Source organism: Scatophagus argus, chromosome 5, assembly GCF_020382885.2.
Source record: "Scatophagus argus isolate fScaArg1 chromosome 5, fScaArg1.pri, whole genome shotgun sequence".
NCBI classification, from domain to species: domain Eukaryota; kingdom Metazoa; phylum Chordata; class Actinopteri; family Scatophagidae; genus Scatophagus; species Scatophagus argus.
Genome location: NC_058497.1, coordinates 25,898,398 through 25,922,997, shown reverse-complemented (window position 1 = coordinate 25,922,997; position 24,600 = coordinate 25,898,398). Strand labels below are relative to the sequence as shown.

The 24,600-nt window shown below is 39.8% G+C and overlaps 5 protein-coding genes across 5 annotated transcripts; all 5 read right to left on the bottom strand.

Annotated features, from left to right (window-relative positions):
• Positions 1-1,486: 1,486 nt before the first annotated feature.
• On the bottom strand, positions 1,487-2,814 carry LOC124058739 (olfactory receptor 10A6-like). Its single transcript, XM_046388268.1, has one exon. It carries the CDS (start codon positions 2,575-2,577, stop codon positions 1,624-1,626), a length of 954 nt encoding a protein of 317 aa, XP_046244224.1. The 5' UTR covers positions 2,578-2,814; the 3' UTR covers positions 1,487-1,623.
• Positions 2,815-6,474: 3,660 nt separating this feature from the next.
• On the bottom strand, positions 6,475-8,198 carry LOC124058741 (olfactory receptor 10A6-like). Its single transcript, XM_046388270.1, has one exon. It carries the CDS (start codon positions 7,461-7,463, stop codon positions 6,510-6,512), a length of 954 nt encoding a protein of 317 aa, XP_046244226.1. The 5' UTR covers positions 7,464-8,198; the 3' UTR covers positions 6,475-6,509.
• A 1,957-nt stretch (positions 8,199-10,155) lies between these two features.
• Positions 10,156-11,366, bottom strand: LOC124059242 (olfactory receptor 10A3-like). Its single transcript, XM_046389092.1, has one exon. It carries the CDS (start codon positions 11,107-11,109, stop codon positions 10,156-10,158), a length of 954 nt encoding a protein of 317 aa, XP_046245048.1. The 5' UTR covers positions 11,110-11,366.
• A 4,141-nt stretch (positions 11,367-15,507) lies between these two features.
• LOC124058737 (olfactory receptor 11A1-like) lies at positions 15,508-18,286 on the bottom strand. Its single transcript, XM_046388265.1, has one exon. It carries the CDS (start codon positions 18,175-18,177, stop codon positions 17,224-17,226), a length of 954 nt encoding a protein of 317 aa, XP_046244221.1. The 5' UTR covers positions 18,178-18,286; the 3' UTR covers positions 15,508-17,223.
• A 2,400-nt stretch (positions 18,287-20,686) lies between these two features.
• LOC124058738 (olfactory receptor 10A6-like) lies at positions 20,687-22,175 on the bottom strand. The gene has a single exon (XM_046388266.1). It carries the CDS (start codon positions 22,062-22,064, stop codon positions 21,111-21,113), a length of 954 nt encoding a protein of 317 aa, XP_046244222.1. The 5' UTR covers positions 22,065-22,175; the 3' UTR covers positions 20,687-21,110.
• Between the last annotated feature and the right edge of the window lie 2,425 nt (positions 22,176-24,600).

The following is a 24,600-nucleotide window of genomic DNA, read 5'->3' as shown; positions in this document are numbered from 1 at the left end:
AGGGGTGTTCAGTTTAGATTAGATAAGATTCAACTTTATTGTCATTACACATGTACAGGTACAGGGCAACGAAATGCAGTGCCCAGATTACATCTGGCTGTAATCTGCAACCTTGCTATCAGGCGCCAATAAATTCTACATACTGGACACATACATTTAAAATTGACTCATTTCCACTCCCATGGTTTGGGATTTCTTTCCTGAAAGTTGCGAAGTTAGTAACACTTCTGTGACCTTCCCAACTGACAAGAATGGGAAAGTAACTGCTAAGCTCCCGCCAAAATAATAAGTTTGCTTTAAGAAATTATATTTGTCTCTAACCCATTAAAATTAGTTAAGCCGTATACATTAAGAGTAGAAATGTTCTTACAATATCAGTCAGGACATTGTATTGCATTCTTGGGTTAAAGGTATAATCAGGATTAAGAAATAAAGAAAAATAAACATAAAAAAATAAACAAGTATCGACTCCGCTGCCCTCGTTTCCGTTGATTGGTAAGTTTCAATCCCAGAATGCAGTTTTGGTGTGTTTACAAACAGCCACTGACAAATTCCGCTTAGTATAAGTTTAAATGCAAATTTTATTAAACTTTCAAAGATTAAGATTTTTTTTGTAAAATTTCTGAATTTATATTCTGATGTTAAAATTCTGGATGACAGGAAGGCCAAAATCATCCTCACAAAAGTGAGCAAAAAAGTTAATAAATGGAAAAATAATTAATAGAATAGAATAGTCTTTACTAGTCATTGTACATGGGACAATGAAATTGAGGGGGATGCTTGGAGCCGTCGTACACCACAAAAAATGTAAATACATACATATATATATATGTACTGTATATATATCCAAATATGTTCACTTTCTTATTTCTGATTGTACACTTTTTATAAAAACATTTTAGGATATTAAGTTCTGATATGAGCATGCGTGACAAATGCTCTGCCTCGTTGATATGAGCTGTTTTTTATTGTCATGATGCAAAATTAGATTTGTGAACATCTGAATGTTTGTAGTTTTAATAATTTTCTTAATTCTTAATAGTATATTTTTAAATTAATTGACTGGTAGATTTGATATTGATATTTATGAGTGGAATGTATCTTTAAATTCTTGCACATCCAGTAGTTTTTGTTTTGTTTCTCTATATTTAAGAATATTGCTGTTTGCATTATTTTCATACCCCAGTCAAAATTAATTGTTGTTAATAATCACTTTTCTGCTGTTCCTTTCACATAAAAATCTTTAATTTTTTTAATTGTTTTTAACAGATGGTTGTCATGATGTACTGGTTTAGACTTCTTAATAATAATAATAATAAGTGGTTAATCACAGTAAATTAACGCTTAAACATGATAACGTACGGGTCAGTTTATAAGTTAAGGAACAAGTGTAACAAGTCTACATGACGATGAAAGGGTGTCCTCTGATCTCCATCTTTAGCAAAAATAATCTGGAGAATGGACAAGTTAAGTTGAAACAAAACAGTTAATTTTCAGTTGTGAACTTCATGACATTACATCATCATCACATGAACAGTGACAGAAAGACACTGGCACATTTTCCACATTCAGTCTGCACATTTCAAGGCGATAGATAATTAATAATTTACATTTTTTACATTTTCAGTCTGTCTGAACAGTCAGGGTTTTATAGCAGAACAGATGTTTGTATGTTTTGCGTATTTTGGTCATTTGCAGTCCGTACATGATTGGATTGAGAAGAGGCTGTATGATGAGGAAGTACAGAGACAGAAGGATTCGCAGCATACTGGGTACACCAGTCGTATCAAATCTACTCTGAAGTATTTCAAAGCAGCAACCAAATGAAAAGTTGAGCAGAGAAGCCAGGTGAGGTGTGCAGGTACTGACAGCTTTCTGTCTGGTCTGCTTAGAACCAGAAAAACAAACTTTAAGAATTTTTGTGTAAGAGAAAAGGATTGGAATGAGAGGGACTAAGACAGTGAGACCAATGCCAAAAAGTCCATAAATGTTGTTCACTTTGGTGTCAGAACAAGCCAATTTGACAACAAGGTAGTTATGACAATACAAACTGTTTATGATGTTTCCACAAAGTGGCAAACGGATGTTTAAGGACAAAGTAATTAAAAATTTCACAAAAGAGTACAACCATATTACAACAATAAAAATGGCTGCCTTGTCTGATGTCATACATGTGTTATATTGTAGAGGATAACAAATAGCGAGATATCTGTCATAAGACATGACGGCTAAGTTACTAAACTCTACACTCCCATAAGTATATATACTGAAAATCTGTAGGAAGCAAAAGGGAACAGACACAGTGTGAACGTCAGAGAGGATCTGAACCAGCAGGAATGGAAACAACCCTGTACTACCATACAGTTCATTTACAAACAGGCTGCACAGGAAAATGTACATAGGTTCATGTAAGCTTCTGTTCATGCAGATAACCACGATGAGTGACGTGTTGACAACAAGAATAACAAAGTAAAGCAGTGCAGTTAATGTAAAATACAAGTGCCTTAAGTTTCCAACATGCAAGTAAGCTCCAAGAATAAAGTATGATGAGGTGGTTAAGGTTGAATTTAGCATCATTCTTCAATCTGTAAATGGAACATGATCACATCCCACACAGTGGAGCTACCTGCTGTGCTACAGCTCAATGCAGACTTTATACCTGGACATACGCCCAGAGGATCCAGGGACACTTTGTATCCAACGATCCATGGAGTATGTGGAGGGGCATAAAGTGCATCACAGACTATAACACCAAAGATGCACAATGCCCCAGGGACCCCTCTCTGCCTGAAGTCCTCAACAACTTCTACGCCCGCTTTGAGGACCCGGACACCCCCCTCAGCACCAGACTAACCCCCCCACCTGGTGAAGAGCCCCTCAGCGTGACCCCAGCAGAAGTGAGGAGGACCCTCCAGGGGATAAACCCACACAAAGCTGCAGGTCCCGATAACTGCTGTAGTTTGTTCCTGTCCTGTTTGGTGGTGTGATGGATGAACATAGAACAACTGATTCAGTTCTACTCTGGGTTACTGTAGAATAGAACTGGCTCAACAGCTCCTGACGCAAGATGGACATTCTGAGCTTGAACAGGAAGTACATCCTCTGCTGGACCTTTCTGGTGTCAGAGTCCATGTTGGACGCCTGTTTTAGGTGCTGGGCTTGAAGGTTTCCACAGCACACACAGTATTGCTGAGTATGGTGATGAGGTGCACTGTTGGGGGGACTCTTTCCTTTTTTCCCCCAGCGTCATCTGCTGCCTCTGGGTCTGTCTAAGGTTGTGATCCACTGTCAGGTGGAGGCAGGAACAGTGAGCTGGGTGACTATGGAGAAATGATGGTGTTGAATGCTGAACTGACAGGATCCTAGCATTTGTCCCTGAGAAATCAAGGTGATCCAGATTGTAGTGCAATCCTGTATTGACTCTGTGGACAAACTGCAGGGGGGGCAGAAGTGGGCCTGTGATGTCCTTCAGGTCGGTCAACACCAGCCTCTCAAAGGATTACATGACCACAGATGTCAGGGCAAGGGGCCTGTAGTTATTTTGGCTTAGAGATGGACTTGGATGATTGTAGATCATTTGAAGCAGGGTGGAACTTCACACAGCTCCAGTGATTTATTCATTCATCCCTGAAAGAACTGACACACGTATTCTTCACAGATACTGAATGCATAGTCATTTTGTGCAAACCTGTTTTTCAACTCTTCAGCATGACAGATCTTTGCTCCTCTAAGCTCCTTTGTCAGTGTGTCTCTGGTCTGGTTGTACAGGATTCTGTCCCACTTCTGTAGGGCTCCTCTGGATTCTACATCCACAAGAATATGTTTATGTTTTGAAAGGCATAACATTTACGATAAGATGAGATAAGATAAGTCAAGAGAGGCCTGTATTCGTCTACAGTGGGGAAATTCTCATTGTCACAGCAGCACAAGGGCAGCAAAGCGTTCACACTACTTCTTTGAATTCCTAGAACTGAGATTTTTGCTGACCTTGTTTTAATTTGAAAATTCAGTGAAAACTGATTTGGTCTTGCTTTTTTAGGATATGCCCTTCCCTGATTCGTCAAGCCCCTATCAAATCACAGGTCCTATGGCATTCAGTAGACATTATCTGCTGTGTTGCTCAACTGCACATGCATCTTTGAAATTAACCACTGGTCCGAGAACATTCACCTTCACTTTCTTGGCTGAATCCCTTTCACTGGCAAAGGGCTCTGTGAAGACTCAGCGAAATTACTACCTTGTTGTGGTGGGAACCTGTAGACAAAGACCCAAGCTCAACAGGCAGCTTGGGTCGGGTTGCATATACGGGGGGGGAGGGCATGAGGGACACAGTGGCTACCAATAAGCCCCTGGGGAAAAGGCAAAGCCCTAAGCAGAACTGTGAATGTAGCTGAAAATGAGGAACACTTTGAAGCTAATTGTGGGGGTAATTGAGCAGCTTGAACCAGTCATTTGCTAGTTCATGGGTGCAAAGACCACATCCATCCAACAAGTGGACATCCAGGAATCTAGTGACATACTGAAAGTCAGGACTTGAAACTGAAATAATTTTGACTTGAACCCGACCTCAAGGCAGAAATATAAGTTGATCCAAAATTACCTTTGTTGCTGTGATCACAGAAATAAACACTTGCTCAAGGGTTAAGGAAACGTGACAAAAAGAAACAACTGCAAATACAAAATATGAAAAAACAGCTGTCTCCAGTGTTGTATGATGTTACCCTACTTCTTCATACTGCCATACTGTTGACCACCAGATTCTTTTACAGAGATTAGAAAATCAAATTGGTATGAATGAAACTGCTTTAAGCTGGTTCAAGTCCTACCTATCAGACAGACATCACTTTGTACATGTAAATCACAACTCGTCCATGCACACTAAGGTCAGCCATGATGTTCCACAAGATTCTGTGCTTGGCCCGATCCTATTCACAATCTCTATGCTCCCACTAGGCAATGTGATCAGAAAGCACTCTATAAATTTTCACTGTTATGCTGACGACACCCAATTGTATTTATCAATGAAGCCAGATGAAAGCAATCAGTTAACACAACTGCAATGATTTATATAATGACAGATATTAAGTCCTGGATGACCCACAACTTTCTTCTATTGAACTCAGACAAAACTGAGGTTCTACTAGTTGGTCCAAAACACCTTAGACAATCTTTAGCTAATGATACACCCTTTCATAACGGACTAGCTCCTGCCTCAAGCACCACTGTAAAGAATCTTGGTGTTAGGTTTGATCAGGACTTGTCTTTCAACATGCACATAAAACTAATCTCGAGGACTGCGTACTTCCACCTTCGTAACATTGCAAAAATCAGGCATGTCCTTTCCTTAGATGCTGCTGAGAAGCTCATCCATGTTTTTGTTACCTCTAGGCTGGATTGCTGTAACTCTCTTTTGTCAGGATGCCCTAAAAAATCCCTCAGGACTCTGCAGCTCATTCAGAACTCTGCAGCTCGTGTTCTGACTAAGACTAAGAGGCGTGACCACATTTCACCTGTGCTGGCCTCTCTACATTGGCTTCCAGTAAAATTTAGAGTAGAATTTAAGATCCTCATCCTAATCTACAAAGCTGTGCATGGTCTGGCACCATCATATATCACGGCAGCACTTCTGGAGCTGCTGGATCCAGAATCTCCTACCCTGCCCTCCTCTCCCCCTCTCCTGTCTCTCCCCCCTCTCCTGTCTCTCCTCTCCCCCCTCTCCCTCCCAGGCGGTCACAGCAGAAGGCCGTCTACACTGAGTCTGGTTCTGCTTGAGGTTTCTGCCTGTTAAAAGGAAGTTTTTCCTCGTCACTGTCGCCAAATGCTTACTCAGTGTGAGGTTTTGCCCTGGGACCTGTTTCTCTCTGATTCTCTTTTTTTTTTTTTTTTTTTTTTGAATAGTGTTGTTTACACACCTGTAAAGTGTCTTGAGATAACTCTGTTATGAAATGACACTTTAAATAAAACTGAACTGAATTGAATTGAATTCTTCCTTTGTCCCATAAACACAAGTCAGTGCTTGCGGTTGCTGGAGGGAACGTCCAGCGTCACCTGCTGCATTTGCTGAAATGGCTGTGAAATACTCGTTTTTTCTGTTTTTCTCATATCTTGTGCACTGCATTACTAAATAAAATTTAGTGATTTGGGGCTAAATGAAAATAGTCCCCAACAAATGCACTATTTCCTTTCCTTGTTTGAGTAATGTTTTATTGGAAACTACAGTGCGTAGCTGTTTAAGAAAATTAGATTTATTAAATGTAATATAGTTTTTGTTTTTAAAAGAGAACAGGAAGTCAGAAAATATCACACACATTGTGCAATTAACTGATTCTGATTTAAATGAAAGCTATAATACTGAGGAACTGTATGTACTTACTGCTCTGAGATCAGGCTGAGCAAATACATTTTATTTCTTGTTTACCAAAAACAAGTGCATGATTAATGCTGATTAGAGTATTTCCTAATATGACACTCTAATCCACAAACATGAATGTTTAATTTGAGCTTTTCTTTCAATCAATCTGATTCACTTTCCGACACAATTTTAAAACAGACTTACATATAGTACGGACTTTGGTCATGTTCAGTCCGTACATCACAGGGTTAAAGAGCGGCTGACACGTCAGAAAATACAAGGATAAAACAATATGCAACATACTGTGCACACCTTTCAAATCAAATCTGCTTTGTAATATTTCAAAACAAACACCAAAGGAGAAGTTGATGAGAGAAGCCAGGTGAGGTGTGCAGGTACTCACAGCTTTTTGTCTCGTCTGTTTAGAACCTGAAAAACACACTTTAAGAATCTTCATGTATGTGTAAAGGATTAAAATTAAAGGACCAAACACTGTGAGAAAAGTGCCAAAAAGTCCATAAATGTTGTTGGCTCTGGTTTCAGAGCAGGCCAGTTTCACAATGGAGTAGTTTAAACAGTAAACTTTGTTGATGGTGTCGCCACACAGCTGTAAAGAGTAACTTAAGAATGTTGTGACAAAAACTACAAGAAAAGAGCAAAACCAGGTCACAACAATAAGTGTGGCAGTTTTGTTATTTGTCATACGTGTGTTATATTGTAGTGGACAACATATAGCGAGATATCTGTCATAAGACATGATGGCTAAGTTGAAAAATTCTACAGCTCCATAAGAGTACACACAGAAAATCTGCAGATAACAGAAGGGAACAGAAACAGTGTGAACGTCAGAGAGGATCTGAACCAGCAGGAGTGGAAACAACCCTGTACTACCATACAGTTCATTTACAAACAGGCTGCACAGGAAAATGTACATAGGTTCATGTAAGCTTCTGTTCATGCAGATAACCACGATGAGAAATAAATTGGAGCAAACAATTAAAATATATAAAGATATGATAATAAGAAAGTTTAAATATCTATAAAGCCCAGTGTCAAAGTAGGCAGCAAGTATGAAATATAAAGGCCGAGTTGAGTTTCCATTCATCTTCATTTCAGCTTGTAAAGCAACCACAGCATATTTCAGTGGATGAAATTTTACATTTTAACACAGATTTCCTGCAAAAGCTCAACCATGAAATACACAAACAATAACATGTATTTACGCAAGAGAAAATTATGGTAAAGAACTTAAATGTGAAAAATACCACAGTGTGAAAGCTAACATTCACTTGTTGCAGTCAGACTGAGTCCCTCGCAACTGAGCTGAAACCTTTCCTGCTTGTTTTAAAGGGTTCAAGGCAGCAGACTGACCTCATTAAAGGTCCCTCACGTTTTAGAAACTTTCCTGTCAGCACTGCTAAATGATAACAATAATAAGTATTGTATTCAATTTATTTTTGCCCCAAAAGAAAATAAAGATTTTTTATTTCTGTTATTCATCTAATTTATGTGCACTTGTTTCATTTGAGCTCAAAGTCTGTACTGCATTTTAACAACATTAAAAAATAAACATATCAGAGGCATGTTTTACTGCGCTGAGTGCACGTTTTGATTAATTTGTGAAAACTTAGCAAAACGATGGCTGCTGTGCCACAAGCAGCAATGAGTACATTACGTTCCACTGAAGCACCTGGGAACAGGCTGAAGCAGGAACATATACGCAGTCAGGAGGTTCTGTTCCTGGCTTGGAGCCTCCCAAACTACTGACTCAATCTCGCAAAAGATTGTGGCGATGACCACCTTGGAGGGGAGGATGGGTTCTGGAGCAGCCTCATTATCTGACTCTGACCCCGGTCCTGCCTAGAGTTCAGCCTTTTGGTGGACTGAATATTAGCAAGGTTATTGTCATCTGTCCAAACCAAAAAAGGAACCTCAGTCCCCTCCAGCCAGTGTCGCCACTCCTCCAAGACTACTTTTACAGTTAACAACTCACAATTCCCCACATCGTACTTGTGCTTAGCAGGGACCAGGCGATGGGGGGAAAAGGTGCAAGGATGGAGTTTATTACTCAACTCAGGGTCTTGAGAGAGCACAGCTCCTTCACCTGTGTCAGTTGCACTGACCTGAACAATGAATTGGCAGCACGGGTTGGTGTGGATGTTTTCATTTGTGTATAAACTAAGAATCCTTTTGTTTTATGGCCAACCTGGTTAAAATGGGTAAAATAATAATTTAAAAAATCTACAGTATCCCAGAATCGACTAACCAAACACTGGCTCCAAAGAGGGCCTTTCTCATTTATTTTGTTTATGGAGGCCACTCCAGAGCAGGGTCAGGCGAGGGGTGTTCAGTTTAGATTAAAGTAACAATAAAGTTGAATATTCAACTTCTGTGATCTTTCAGCTGACTTGTTTGACAAGAATGGGAAAGTAACTGCTGAGCTCCTGCCAAAACAATAAGTTTGCTTTAAAAAATGATATTTGTCTCTAAACTATTAAAATTAGTTAAGCCGTATACATTCAGAGTAGAAATGTTCTTACAATATCAGTCAATCCATTTTTGTACCAAGTTAAAGATATAATCATCATTTTCCTTAAAAAAAAAAGAAATAAAGAAAAATAAACATATAAAAAATAAACAAGTATCGACTCCGCTGCCCTCGTTTCCGTTGATTGGTAAGTTTCAATCCCAGAATGCAGTTTTGGTGTGTTTACAAACAGCCACTGACAAATTCTGCTTAGTATAAGTTTAAATGCAAATTTTATTAAACTTTCAAAGATTAAGATTTTTTTTGTAAAATTTCTGAATTTATATTCTGATGTTAAAATTCTGGATGACAGGAAGGCCAAAATCATCCTCACAAAAGTGAGCAAAAAAGTTAATAAATGGAAAAATAATTAATAGAATAGAATAGTCTTTACTAGTCATTGTACATGGGACAATGAAATTGAGGGGGATGCTTGGAGCCGTCGTACACCACAAAAAATGTAAATACATACATATATATATATGTACTGTATATATATCCAAATATGTTCACTTTCTTATTTCTGATTGTACACTTTTTATAAAAACATTTTAGGATATTAAGTTCTGATATGAGCATGCGTGACAAATGCTCTGCCTTGTTGATATGAGCTGTTTTTTATTGTCATGATGCAAAATTAGATTTGTGAACATCTGAATGTTTGTAGTTTTAATAATTTTCTTAATTCTTAATAGTATATTTTTAAATTAATTGACTGGTAGATTTGATATTGATATTTATGAGTGGAATGTATCTTTAAATTCTTGCACATCCAGTAGTTTTTGTTTTGTTTCTCTATATTTAAGAATATTGCTGTTTGCATTATTTTCATACCCCAGTCAAAATTAATTGTTGTTAATAATCACTTTTCTGCTGTTCCTTTCACATAAAAATCTTTAATTTTTTTAATTGTTTTTAACAGATGGTTGTCATGATGTACTGGTTTAGACTTCTTAATAATAATAATAATAAGTGGTTAATCACAGTAAATTAACGCTTAAACATGATAACGTACGGGTCAGTTTATAAGTTAAGGAACAAGTGTAACAAGTCTACATGACGATGAAAGGGTGTCCTCTGATCTCCATCTTTAGCAAAAATAATCTGGAGAATGGACAAGTTAAGTTGAAACAAAACAGTTAATTTTCAGTTGTGAACTTCATGACATTACATCATCATCACATGAACAGTGACAGAAAGACACTGGCACATTTTCCACATTCAGTCTGCACATTTCAAGGCGATGGATAATTAATAATTTACATTTTTTACATTTTCAGTCTGTCTGAACAGTCAGGGTTTTATAGCAGAACAGATGTTTGTATGTTTTGCGTATTTTGGTCATTTGCAGTCCGTACATGATTGGATTGAGAAGAGGCTGTATGATGAGGAAGTACAGAGACAGAAGGATTCGCAGCATACTGGGTACACCAGTCGTATCAAATCTACTCTGAAGTATTTCAAAGCAGCAACCAAATGAAAAGTTGAGCAGAGAAGCCAGGTGAGGTGTGCAGGTACTGACAGCTTTCTGTCTGGTCTGCTTAGAACCAGAAAAACAAACTTTAAGAATTTTTGTGTAAGAGAAAAGGATTGGAATGAGAGGAACTAAGACACCGAGAACAGTACCAAAAAGTCCATAAATGTTGTTCACTTTGGTGTCAGAACAAGCCAATTTGACGACAAGGTAGTTTTGACAATACAAACTGTTTATGATGTTTCCACAAAGTGGCAAACGGATGTTTAAGGACAAAGTAATTAAAAATTTCACAAAACAGTGCAACCATATTACAACAATAAAAATGGCTGCCTTGTCTGATGTCATACATGTGTTATATTGTAGAGGATAACAAATAGCGAGATATCTGTCATAAGACATGACGGCTAAGTTACTAAACTCTACACTCCCATAAGTATATATACTGAAAATCTGTAGGAAGCAAAAGGGAACAGACACAGTGTGAACGTCAGAGAGGATCTGAACCAGCAGGAATGGAAACAACCCTGTACTACCATACAGTTCATTTACAAACAGGCTGCACAGGAAAATGTACATAGGTTCATGTAAGCTTCTGTTCATGCAGATAACCACAATGAGTGACGTGTTGACAACAAGAATAACAAAGTAAAGCAGTGCAGTTAATGTAAAATACAAGTGCCTTAAGTTTCCAACATGCAAGTAAGCTCCAAGAATAAAGTATGATGAGGTGGTTAAGGTTGAATTTAGCATCATTCTTCAATCTGTAAATGAAACATGATCACATTACACACAGTGGAGCTACCTGCTGTGCTACAGCTCAATGCAGACTTTATACCTGGACATACGCCCAGAGGATCCAGGGACACTTTGTATCCAACGATCCACGGAGTATGTGGAGGGGCATAAAGTGCATCACAGACTATAACACCAAAGATGCACAATGCCCCAGGGACCCCTCTCTGCCTGAAGCCCTCAACAACTTCTACGCCCGCTTTGAGGACCCGGACACCCCCCTCAGCACCAGACTAACCCCCCCACCTGGTGAAGAGCCCCTCAGCGTGACCCCAGCAGAAGTGAGGAGGACCCTCCAGGGGATAAACCCACACAAAGCTGCAGGTCCCGATAACTGCTGTAGTTTGTTCCTGTCCTGTTTGGTGGTGTGATGGATGAACATAGAACAACTGATTCAGTTCTACTCTGGGTTACTGTAGAATAGAACTGGCTCAACAGCTCCTGACGCAAGATGGACATTCTGAGCTTGAACAGGAAGTACATCCTCTGCTGGACCTTTCTGGTGTCAGAGTCCATGTTGGACGCCTGTTTTAGGTGCTGGGCTTGAAGGTTTCCACAGCACACACAGTATTGCTGAGTATGGTGATGAGGTGCACTGTTGGGGGGACTCTTTCCTTTTTTCCCCCAGCTTCATCTGCTGTCTCTGGGTCTGTCTAAGGTTGTGATCCACTGTCAGGTGGAGGCAGGAACAGTGAGCTGGGTGACTATGGAGAAATGATGGTGTTGAATGCTGAACTGACAGGATCCTAGCATTTGTCCCTGAGAAATCAAGGTGATCCAGATTGTAGTGCAATCCTGTATTGACTCTGTGGACAAACTGCAGGGGGGGCAGAAGTGGGCCTGTGATGTCCTTCAGGTCGGTCAACACCAGCCTCTCAAAGGATTACATGACCACAGATGTCAGGGTAAGGGGCCTGTAGTTATTTTGGCTTAGAGATGGACTTGGATGATTGTAGATCATTTGAAGCAGGGTGGAACTTCACACAGCTCCAGTGATTTATTCATTCATCCCTGAAAGAACTGACACACGTATTCTTCACAGATACTGAATGCATAGTCATTTTGTGCAAACCTGTTTTTCAACTCTTCAGCATGACAGATCTTTGCTCCTCTAAGCTCCTTTGTCAGTGTGTCTCTGGTCTGGTTGTACAGATTAAGATTAAAAGATTAAAGTGACATATTTTGTCATTGGAGGGAACTCACTCCAACGAAATTTGTTCTCTGCATTTAACCCACCCAAGTGACGTGCACACACACACAGCAAACCCGGGGCAGTGGGCGACCGCGTGCAGCGCCCGGGGAGCAGTGGGGGTTAGGTACCTTGCTCAAGGGTACCTCAGCCATGGACATCGGTACGGGGAATCGAACCAGCGATCCACCGGTTACGGGTCCGACACCCTAACCGCTGATCCACGACTGCCCCTTTTTTTTTTTTTTTTTTTTTTTTTTTTTTTTTTACAGGATTCTGTCCCACTTCTGTAGGGCTCCTCTGGATTCTACATCCACAAGAATATGTTTATGTTTTGAAAGGCATAACATTTACGATAAGATGAGATAAGATAAGTCAAGAGAGGCCTGTATTCGTCCACAGTGGGGAAATTCTCATTGTCACAGCAGCACAAGGACAGCAAAGCGTCCACACTACTTCTTTGAATTCCTAGAATTGACATTTTTGCTGACCTTGTTTTAATTTGAAAATTCAGTGAAAACTGATTTGGTCTTGCTATTAATGATATATCCTTCCCTGATTCGTCAAGCCCCTATCAAATCACAGGTCCTATGGTATTCAGTAGACATTATCTGCTGTGTTGCTCAACTGCACATGTACATCTTTGAAATTAACCACTGGTCCGAGAACATTCACCTTCACTTTACTGGCTGAATCCCTTTCACTGGCAAAGGGCTCTGTGAAGACTCAGCGAAATTACTACCTTGTTGTGGTGGGAACCTGTAGACAAAGACCCAAGCTCAACAGGCAGCTTGGGTCGGGTTGCATATACGGGGGGGGAGGGCATGAGGGACACAGTGGCTACCAATAAGGAACATGGAATATGGAACTGCTTTAAGCTGGTTCAAGTCCTACCTATCAGACAGACATCACTTTGTACATGTAAATCACAACTAAGGTTAGCCATGGTGTTCCACAAGGTTCTGTGCTTGGCCTGATCCGATTCACAATCTCTATGCTCCCACTAGGCAGTGTGATCAGAAAGCACTCTATAAATTTTCACTGTTATGCTGACGACACCCAGTTGTATTTATCAATAAAGCCAGATGAAAGCAATCAGCTAACACAACTGCAATCCTGTGTTGCACAGATTAAGTCCTAGATGGCCCACAGCTTTCTTCTATTGAACTCAGACAAAACTGAGGTTCTACTAGTTGGTCCAAAACATCTTAGACAATCTTTAGCTAATGATATACCCTTTCATAAAGGACTTGCTCCTGCCTCAGTACTGCCTACTTCCACCTTCGTAACATTGCAAAAATCAGGCATGCCCTGTCTTTAGATGCTGCTGAGAAGCTCATCCATGCTTTTGTTACCTCCAGGCTGGATTGCTGTAACTCTTTTTTGTCAGGATACCCTAAAAAGTCCCTCAGGACTCTGCAGCTCATTCAGAACTCTGCTGCTCGTGTTCTGACTAAGACTAAGAGGCGTGACCACATTTAGGTGAAATGTGGTCACGCCTCTGTATGTTGGCCTCTCTACATTGGCTCCCAGTAAAATTTAGAGTAGAATTTCTCCTCCTAATCTACAAAGCTGTGCATGGTCTGGCACCATCATATATCACTGATCTCACTGAACCATATCAGCCCTCTAGGGTGCTGTATTCCTTAGATTCAGACTTACTGGTAATACCACAAATCTCCAAATGTAGAGATGGAGCCAGGGCCTTCAAGTATCAAGCTCCTCTTCTGTGGAACGAATTACCAGCCTCACTTCGGGCGGCAGACACCCTCTCTATGTTTAAGAATAGACTTCCCCTAAACCCTCCTTTCTGACAAAGCCTATAGTTAGGACTGTTCAGGCTCTGCCTAGACCAACCCCTAGTTATGCTGCTATAGGTTTAGATAGCTGGGGGAGGTCCTTAGACACTGAGCTTTCAGAGCAGGAGGACTCACTCATCATGTCCCATCACCGATACAGCACTAACTTGTCCTCTCCCCCAGAGCTCTTGTGTTCCATCTTTCCTTAGCACTTCCAGAGCATGTTGCTGGATCCAGAATCTCCTACCCCGCCCTCCTGAGGCCTGGTACTGCTGCTGGATCCTGAGCCCTCTATGGTCCTGCCTGGATCCTGCTGCTCCTGATCTGCACTGTTCTCTCTATCCTCCCTGTCTCTCCTCTCTCCCTCTCCTTTTTCTCTCTATCTCCCCCTCTCCTGTCTCTCTCCATCTCCCTGTCTCTCCTCTCCACCCTCTCCCTCCCAGGTGGTCGCAGCAGAAGTTCATCTAGACTGAGTCTGGTTCTGCTCAAGGTTTCTGCCTGTTAAAAGGAAGTTTTTCTTTTCCACTGTCACCAAATGCTTTCTCAGTATGGGGTTTTGCCCTGGGACCTGTTCCTGTCTGTGATTTGGGGTTAAATAAAAATGATTTGACTGAACTTCATATTTTCCTCTCTTGCTCTCCGAACACCTTTGATGTACCTTCACTTCCTGCCACTGTTCAAAATTGAAGCCAAAATTTCCCACATACCAGTGCTGCCATCTTGATCTGGTGATGTCATTTGGAGTCAGAGGCTGTGCAGTAGTGACTGGGAGGTGGAGCTGCTGTATTGAGTGGGAGGGGGAGGAGTTTATGAGTTGTACTGCAGGCAGCCACCAGGAGGCGGCCAGATGTTTGGGCTTCACTTTTTGGAGCCATCCATCTTTAAAATATGTCAATGACAAATTGACACACTGTGTTTCGTTTGGACTCACATATGTCAATACTCTCTAGAGCACCAAGTGTGGATTCATCTGTCACTGAAAATAGTCCCCAACAAATGCACTATTTCCTTTCCTTGTTTGAGTAATGTTTTATTAGAAACTACAGTGCGTAGCTGTTTAAGAAAATTAGATTTATTATTTTTTGTTTTCAAAAGAGAACAGGAAGTCAGAAAATATCTCACACATTGCACTGTAACATTGCACTGATATTTGGTACAGTAGTGTACCGTTTTTCATTAATACTGTTGAATACTGTAAATTCTCATGTCTTCGAGGGAAAAAATCTTAACAGTAAGCTTCTGTAAAATCTTTTATTTTACAGCAAGCTACCGTATGATCTTACGGTATGATACAGTATTTTTTTAAATCAGACTTGAAGCCGCCACCCGCTGTTTTCTCGCGGTTCTCTCGTCAACTGCGCAGCATACCCTCATCTATCCTGATCCCGTGACTTTCTTAAGAAGGTAAATATAATCTTGCAAAAGGTTAACATTTTATTGACTGTTTTTCTGCCGAAAAGACTGACTCAAAATTACGTGCCTCAAGCTAGCATAAGTTAAACTATATGGACAAATGTTTAGCTCTCTGTTGAGGCACGTTACTTAAGTTAGCATAAATTGGCAAGGGCATTAGCGGTTCACTAAATTTGCAGTCTAATCAAATGTCCAAGATTTTATTGTGGTCCTTGACTGATTTGTTGTCAAATCTACTTATGGTGGGCTGCAACGTTCTATTTTACCATTTGTAGTGGTACTCTTTCGAGTAAAACGAGTTATAGGAGTTTATAGGGAGAACAGTTAGTTAACTAGTTGTTGATGCAATGCTTTTATTTTCCTTGACAGAGTAGCTTAAATATTGTGTGTTGGTGAGATTAGTAGTAGTAGTGAAAACATGAAAATTTGCAACATATGTGGTAAGACCTGCAGGAATACACATTCTAATATCATATATACTTTCTCTATTATTACATTTTAGGCACTTCGTGGGAATTAACCCTGAGAGGGGAAGAAAGACCAGCCAGGGGAAGGTGGTATCAAAGAGACAGGGAAGCTGGTCCACAAGAAGGACAACAACAGTCAATCCCCAGGTGTCACTCTCATAAAAAATGTGATGGACTTTGAGTGGGGCTTTATGTAGCCAATATAGTTCAGATCAAACTGTCAAATTACCAAGTTCATTTTTGGACTATATGATATGTTTAGTAGTTGATGTTAATGGAATGTGTGAAATAAAGTTAGCGTTTACTCAGTTTTTTTCTTCGTTGCTATGCAATTGGTGCAGGAAAGCAGGAAACAAACTTCCAGTAAAGTTATTAAAGTGGGATTGGCTGAAGATTTGTACTTTATGCTTTCCAAACAGTCAAACCAAACCCACTCAGTTTTTATCCGGGAGGACAATACAAAGTTAAATACATGTAATGTTATGTTAATGGTGTTCTTATGGATTCTTATGGACACTAAAAATGTTTAGCTTTAATACATGCCCACTGTTTGTCTGCCCACAAGCCATCTCTTGTCATTTGTCATTATTTTTGGGGTTTTCATTTTTAAATGTGAAACTTTTAACTCATTAGCTTATATCACTGTGAAGATCACATTCTACAGTGTTCAACCTAGTTTTACAGTAATAAGTTGTTATTGGAGAATACTGTAGGAACTGTAAAATAACGGTATAATGGAAACAAAGAGCTGACAGTATAATACTGTAATGTTTATTTTCCATACAGCACAATACTGTAATATTTTTACAGTATTAAACTGTTGTTGTAGATCACAGTAGATACACCGTAAAATAACAGTTTGAAGCTGGCAACTGTAGCTGCCAGTAGTTTACTGTAATTTAACAGGAAAATTTGTTACAGTGTGTGCATTTAACTGAATCTGAATAATTTAAATGAAAGCTATAATACTGATCTATGGAAACAATGCAGTAAAAAAAGTAGTGAACCTGATGAACTGTATGTACTTACTGCTCTGAGATCAGGCTGAACAAATACATTTTATTTCTTGTTTACCAAAAACAAGTGCATGATTAATGCTGATTAGAGTATTTCCTAATATGACACTCTAACCCACAAACATGAATGTTTAATTTGAGCTTTTCATGCACAAAGTCAGCAGTGGATATTAATTGATTTGTTGTTTCTTTCAATCAATCTGATTCACTTTCCGACAGAATTTTAAAACAGACTTACATATAGTACGGACTTTGGTCATGTTCAGTCCGTACATCACAGGGTTAAAGAGCGGCTGACACGTCAGAAAATACAAGGATAAAACAATATGCAACATACTGTGCACACCTTTCAAATCAAATCTGCTTTGTAATATTTCAAAACAAACACCAAAGGAGAAGTTGATGAGAGAAGCCAGGTGAGGTGTGCAGGTACTCACAGCTTTTTGTCTCGTCTGTTTAGAACCTGAAAAACACACTTTAAGAATCTTCATGTACGTGTAAAGGATTAAAATTAAAGCACCAAACACTGTGAGAAAAGTGGCAAAAAGTCCATAAATGTTATTGGCTCTGGTTTCAGAGCAGGCCAGTTTCACAATGGAGTAGTTTAAACAGTAAAGGTTATCAATGATGTTCCCACACAGCTCCAAAGAGTAACTTAAGAATGTTGTGACAAAAACTACAAGAAAAGAGCAAAACCAGGTCACAACAATAAGTGTGGCAGTTTTGTTATTTGTCATACGTGTGTTATATTGTAGTGGACAACATATAGCGAGATATCTGTCATAAGACATGATGGCTAAGTTGAAAAATTCTACACACACATAAGAGTACACACAGAAAATCTGCAGATAACAGAAGGGAACAGAAACAGTGTGAACGTCAGAGAGGATCTGAACCAGCAGGAGTGGAAACAACCCTGTACTACCATACAGTTCATTTACAAACAGGCTGCACAGGAAAATGTACATAGGTTCATGTAAGCTTCTGTTCATGCAGATAACCACGATGAGAAATAAATTGGAGCAAACAATTAAAATATATAAAGATATGATAATAAGAAAGTTTAAATATCTAAAAAGCCCAGTGTCAAAGTAGGCAGCAAGTATGAAATATAAAGGCCGAGTTGAGTTTCCATTCATCTTCATTTCAGCTTGTAAAGCAACCACAGCATATTTCAGTGGATGAAATTTTACATTTTAACACAGATTTCCTGCAAAAGCTCAACCATGAAATACACAAACAATAATATGTATTTACGCAAGAGAAAATTATGGTAAAGAACTTAAATGTGAAAATCCCCAAATTTACAAAACAAATCTTTTAACACAGTGTGAAAGCTAACATTCACTTGTTGCAGTCAGACTGAGTCCCTCGCAACTGAGCTGAAACCTTTCCTGCTTGTTTTAAAGGGTTCAAGGCAGCAGACTGACCTCATTAAAGGTCCCTCACGTTTTAGAAACTTTCCTGTCAGCACTGCTAAATGATAACAATAATAAGTATTGTATTCAATTTATTTTTGCCCCAAAAGAAAATAAAGATTTTTTATTTCTGTTATTCATCTAATTTATGTGCACTTGTTTCATTTGAGCTCAAAGTCTGTACTGCATTTTAACAACATTAAAAAATAAACATATCAGAGGCATGTTTTACTGCGCTGAGTGCACGTTTTGATTAATTTGTGAAAACTTAGCAAAACGATGGCTGCTGTGCCACAAGCAGCAATGAGTACATTACGTTCCACTGAAGCACCTGGGAACAGGCTGAAGCAGGAACATATACGCAGTCAGGAGGTTCTGTTCCTGGCTTGGAGCCTCCCAAACTACTGACTCAATCTCCCAAAAGATTGTGGCGATGACCACCTTGGAGGGGAGGATGGGTTCTGGAGCAACCTCATTATCTGACTCTGACCCCGGGCCTGCCTAGAGTTCAGCCTTTTGGTGGACTGAATATTAGCAAGGTTATTGTCATCTGTCCAAACCAAAAAAGGAACCTCAGCCCCCTCCAGCCAGTGTTGCCACTCCTCCAAGACTACTTTTACAGCTAACAACTCACAATTCCCCACATCGTACTTGTGCTTAGCAGGGATCAGGCGATGGGGGGAAAAGGTGCAAGGATGGAGTTCATTACTCAACTCTGGGTCTTGAGAGAGCACAGCTCCTACACCTGTGTCAGTTGCGCAGACCTGAACAATGAATTGGCAGCACGGGTTGGTGTGGAGAACATGGTTTTGAGGAATTAAAAGGCCTCATCTGCCTCAGGTGGCCAAATAAAAGCAGCCTTAACAAATTTCTGTCTGGTCACAGTGGCAGCCACTGAACTAAAGTTCCCAATAAACCTACGAAAAAAGTTGGCAAATTCTAGGAAATGTAGCTGCTTTCATAGCAATGTTTTCATTTGTGTATAAACTAAGAATCCTTTTGTTTTATGGCCAACCTGGTTAAAATGGGTAAAATAATAATTTAAAAAATCTACAGTATCCCAGAATCGACAAACCAAACACTGGCTCCAAAGAGGGCCTTTCTCATTTATTGTGTTTACGGAGGCCACCCCAGAGCAAGATCAGGCAAGGGGTGTTCAGTTTAGATTAAAGTAACAATAAAGTTGAATATTCAACTTCTGTGATCTTTCAGCTGACTTGTTTGACAAGAATGGGAAAGTAACTGCTGAGCTCCCGCCAAAACAATAAGTTTGCTTTAAAAAATGATATTTGTCTCTAACCTATTAAAGTTAGTTAAGCCGTATACATTAAGAGTAGAAATGTTCTTACAATATCAGTCAATCCATTTTTGTACCAAGTTAAAGATATAATCAGGATTTTCCTTCCAAAAAAATAGAAATAAAGAAAAATAAACATAAATAAAAACAAGTATCGACTCCGCTGCCCTCGTTTCTGTTCATCAGTAATAATGGAGAAAGAGTCAATTGGTAAATTTCAATCCCAGAATGCAGTTTTGGTGTGTTTACAAACCACTGACAAATTCTGCTTAGTATAAGTTTAAATGCAAATTTTATTAAACTTTCAAAGATTCAGGTGTTATATTCTGATGTTAAAATTGTGGATGACAGGAAGGCCAAAATCATCCTCGCAAAAGTGAGCAAAAAGGTTAATAAATGGAAAAATAATTAATAGAATAATCTTTACTGTCATTGTACATGGGACAATGAAATTGAGGGGGACACTTGGAGCCGTCATACACCACAATAATATATGTAATATAGATATATATATATATATATATACACATACAGTATTTATATATATATGACTTGACTTAACTCAGGAGTGTTCAAGTAGGCTCCAAATATTTTCACTTTCTTATTTCTGATTGTACACTTTTTATAAAATCATTTTAGGATATTAAGTTCTGATATGAGCATGCGTGGCAAATGCTCTGCCTCGTTGATATGAGCTGTTTTTTATTGTCATGATGCAAAATTAGATTTGTGAACATCTGAATCTTTGTAGTTTTAATAATTTTCTTACTTCTTAATAGTATATTTTTAAATTAATTGACTGGTAGATTTGATATTGATATTTATGAGTGGAATGTATCTTTAAATTCTTGCACATCCAGTAGTTTTTGTTTTGTTTTTCTATATTTAAGAATATTGCTGTTTGCATTATTTTCATACCCCAGTGAAAATGAATTGTTGTTAATAATCACTTTTCTGCTGTTCCTTTCACATAAAAATCTTTAAATTTTTGTGTTTAGGTGTTTCATGTTTTTAACAGATGGTTGTCATGATGTACTGGTTTAGACTTCTTAATAATAAGTGGTTAATCACAGTAAATTAACGCTTAAACATGATAACTTACGGGTCAGTTTATAAGTTAAGGAACAAGTGTAACAAGTCTACATGACGATGAAAGGGTGTCCTCTGATCTCAATCTTTAGCAAAAATAATCTGGAGAATGGACAAGTTAAGTTGAAACAAAACAGTTAATTTTCAGTTGTGAACTTCATGACATTACATCATCATCACATGAACAGTGACAGAAAGACACTGGCACATTTTCCACATTCAGTCTGCACATTTCAAGGCGATAGATAATTAATAATTTACATTTTTTACATTTTCAGTCTGTCTGAACAGTCAGGGTTTTATAGCAGAACAGATGTTTGTATGTTTTGCGTATTTTGGTCATTTGCAGTCCGTACATGATTGGATTGAGAAGAGGCTGTATGATGAGGAAGTACAGAGACAGAAGGATTCGCAGCATACTGGGTACACCAGTCGTATCAAATCTACTCTGAAGTATTTCAAAGCAGCAACCAAATGAAAAGTTGAGCAGAGAAGCCAGGTGAGGTGTGCAGGTACTGACAGCTTTCTGTCTGGTCTGCTTAGAACCAGAAAAACAAACTTTAAGAATTTTTGTGTAAGAGAAAAGGATTGGAATGAGAGGGACTAAGACAGTGAGACCAATGCCAAAAAGTCCATAAATGTTGTTCACTTTGGTGTCAGAACAAGCCAACTTGACAACAAGGTAGTTATGACAATACAAACTGTTTATGATGTTTCCACAAAGTGGCAAACGGATGTTTAAGGACAAAGTAATTAAAAATTTCACAAAAGAGTACAACCATATTACAACAATAAAAATGGCTGCCTTGTTTGATGTCATACGTGTGTTATATTGTAGAGGATAACAAATAGCGAGATATCTGTCATAAGACATGACGGCTAAGTTACTAAACTCTACACTCCCATAAGTATATATACTGAAAATCTGTAGGAAGCAAAAGGGAACAGACACAGTGTGAACGTCAGAGAGGATCTGAACCAGCAGGAATGGAAACAACCCTGTACTACCATACAGTTCATTTACAAACAGGCTGCACAGGAAAATGTACATAGGTTCATGTAAGCTTCTGTTCATGCAGATAACCACAATGAGTGACGTGTTGACAACAAGAATAACAAAGTAAAGCAGTGCAGTTAATGTAAAATACAAGTGCCTTAAGTTTCCAACATGCAAGTAAGCTCCAAGAATAAAGTATGATGAGGTGGTTAAGGTTGAATTTAGCATCATTCTTCAATCTGTAAATGAAACATGATCACATTACACACAGTGGAGCTACCTGCTGTGCTACAGCTCAATGCAGACTTTATACCTGGACATACGCCCAGAGGATCCAGGGACACTTTGTATCCAACGATCCACGGAGTATGTGGAGGGGCATAAAGTGCATCACAGACCATAACACCAAAGATGCACAATGCCCCAGGGACCCCTCTCTGCCTGAAGCTCTCAACAACTTCTACGCCCGCTTTGAGGACCCGGACACCCCCCTCAGCACCAGACTCACCCCCCCCACCTGGTGAAGAGCCCCTCAGCGTGACCCCAGCAGAAGTGAGGAGGACCCTCCAGGGGACCTTCCACACAAAGCTGCAGGTCCCGATAACTGCTGTAGTTTGTTCCTGTCCTGTTTGGTGGTGTGATGGATGAACAAAGAACAACTGATTCAGTTCTACTCTGGGTTACTGTAGAATAGAACTGGCTCAACAGCTCCTGACGCAAGATGGACATTCTGAGCTTGAACAGGAAGTACATCCTCTGCTGGACCTTTCTGGTGTCAGTCCATGTTGGATGCCTGTTTTAGGTGCTGGGCTTGAAGGTTTCCACAGCACACACAGTACTGCTGAGTATGGTGATGAGGTGCACTGTTGGGGGGGCTCTTTCCTTTTTTCCCCCCAGCATCATCTGCTGCCTCTGATTCTGTCGAAGGTTGTGATCCCCTGTCAGGTGGAGGCAGGAACAGTGAGCTGGGTGACTATGGAGAAATGATGGTGTTGAATGCTGAACTGACAGGATCCTAGCATTTGTCCCTGAGAAATCAAGGTGATCCAGATTGTAGTGCAATCCTGTATTGACTCTGTGGACAAACTGCAGGGGGGGCAGAAGTGGGCCTGTGATGTCCTTCAGGTAGGTCAACACCAGTCTCTCAAAGGATTACATGACCACAGATGTCAGGGCAAGGGGCCTGTAGTTATTTTGGCTTAGAGATGGACTTGGATGACCGTAGCTCATTTGAAGCAGGGTGGAACTTCACACAGCTCCAGTGATTTATTCATTCATCCCTGAAAGAACTGACACACGTATTCTTCACAGATACTGAATGCATAGTCATTTTGTGCAAACCTGTTTTTCAACTCTTCAGCATGGCAGATCTTTGCTCCTCTAAGCTCTTTTGTCAGTGTGTCTCTGGTCCAGTTGTACAGGATTCTGTCCCACTTCTGTAGGGCTCCTCCTTGGCTTGACAAAGCGTCTGGATTCTACATCCACAAGAATATGTTTACGTTTTGAAAGGCATAACATTTACAATAAGATGAGATAAGACCAGTCAAGAGAGGCCTGTATTCGTCCACAGTGGAGAAATTCTCATTGTCACAGCAGCACAAGGACAGCAAAGCGTCCACACTACTTCTTTGAATTCCTAGAATTGAGATTTTTGCTGACCTTGTTTTAATTTGAAAATTCAGTGAAAACTGATTTGGTCTTGCTATTAATGATATGCCCTTCCCTGATTCATCAAGCCCCTATCAAATCACAGGTCCTATGGCATTCAGTAGACATTCTCTGCTGTGTTGCTCAACTGCACATGTACATCTTTGAAATTAGCCACTGGTCCGAGAACATTCACCTTCACTTTCTTGGCTGAATCCCTTTCACTGGCAAAGGGCTCTGTGAAGACTCAGTGAAATTACTACCTTGTTGTGGTGGGAACCTGTAGACAAAGACCCAAGCTCAACAGGCAGCTTGGGTCGGGTTGCATGTATGGGGGGGAGGCATGAGGGACACAGTGGCTACCAATAAGGAACATGGAATATGGAACTGCTTTAAGCTGGTTCAAGTCCTACCTATCAGACAGACATCACTTTGTACATGTAAATCCCAACTAAGATTAGCCATGGTGTTCCACAAGGTTCTGTGCTTGGCCCGATCCTATTCACAATCTCTATGCTCCCACTAGGCAGTGTGATCAGAAAGCACTCTATAAATTTTCACTGTTATGCTGACGACACCCAGTTGTATTTATCAATAAAGCCAGATGAAAGCAATCAGCTAACACAACTGCAATCCTGTGTTGCACAGATTAAGTCCTAGATGGCCCACAGCTTTCTTCTATTGAACTCAGACAAAACTGAGGTTCTACTAGATGGTCCAAAACTTCTTAGACAATCTTTAGCTAATGATATACCCTTTCATAAAGGACTTGCTCCTGCCTTAGTACTGCCTACTTCCACCTTCGTAACATTGCAAAAATCAGGCATGTCCTTTCTTTAGATGCTGCTGAGAAGCTCATCCATGCTTTTGTTACCTCCAGGCTGGATTACTGTAACTCTTTTTTGTCAGGATGCCCTAAAAAGTCCTTCAGGACTCTGCAGCTCATTCAGAATTCTGCTGCTCGTGTTCTGACTAAGACTAAGAGGCGTGACCACATTTAGGTGAAATGTGGTCACGCCTCTGTATGTTGGCCTCTCTACATTGGCTCCCAGTAAAATTTAGAGTAGAATTTCTCCTCCTAATCTACAAAGCTGTGCATGGTCTGGCACCATCATATATC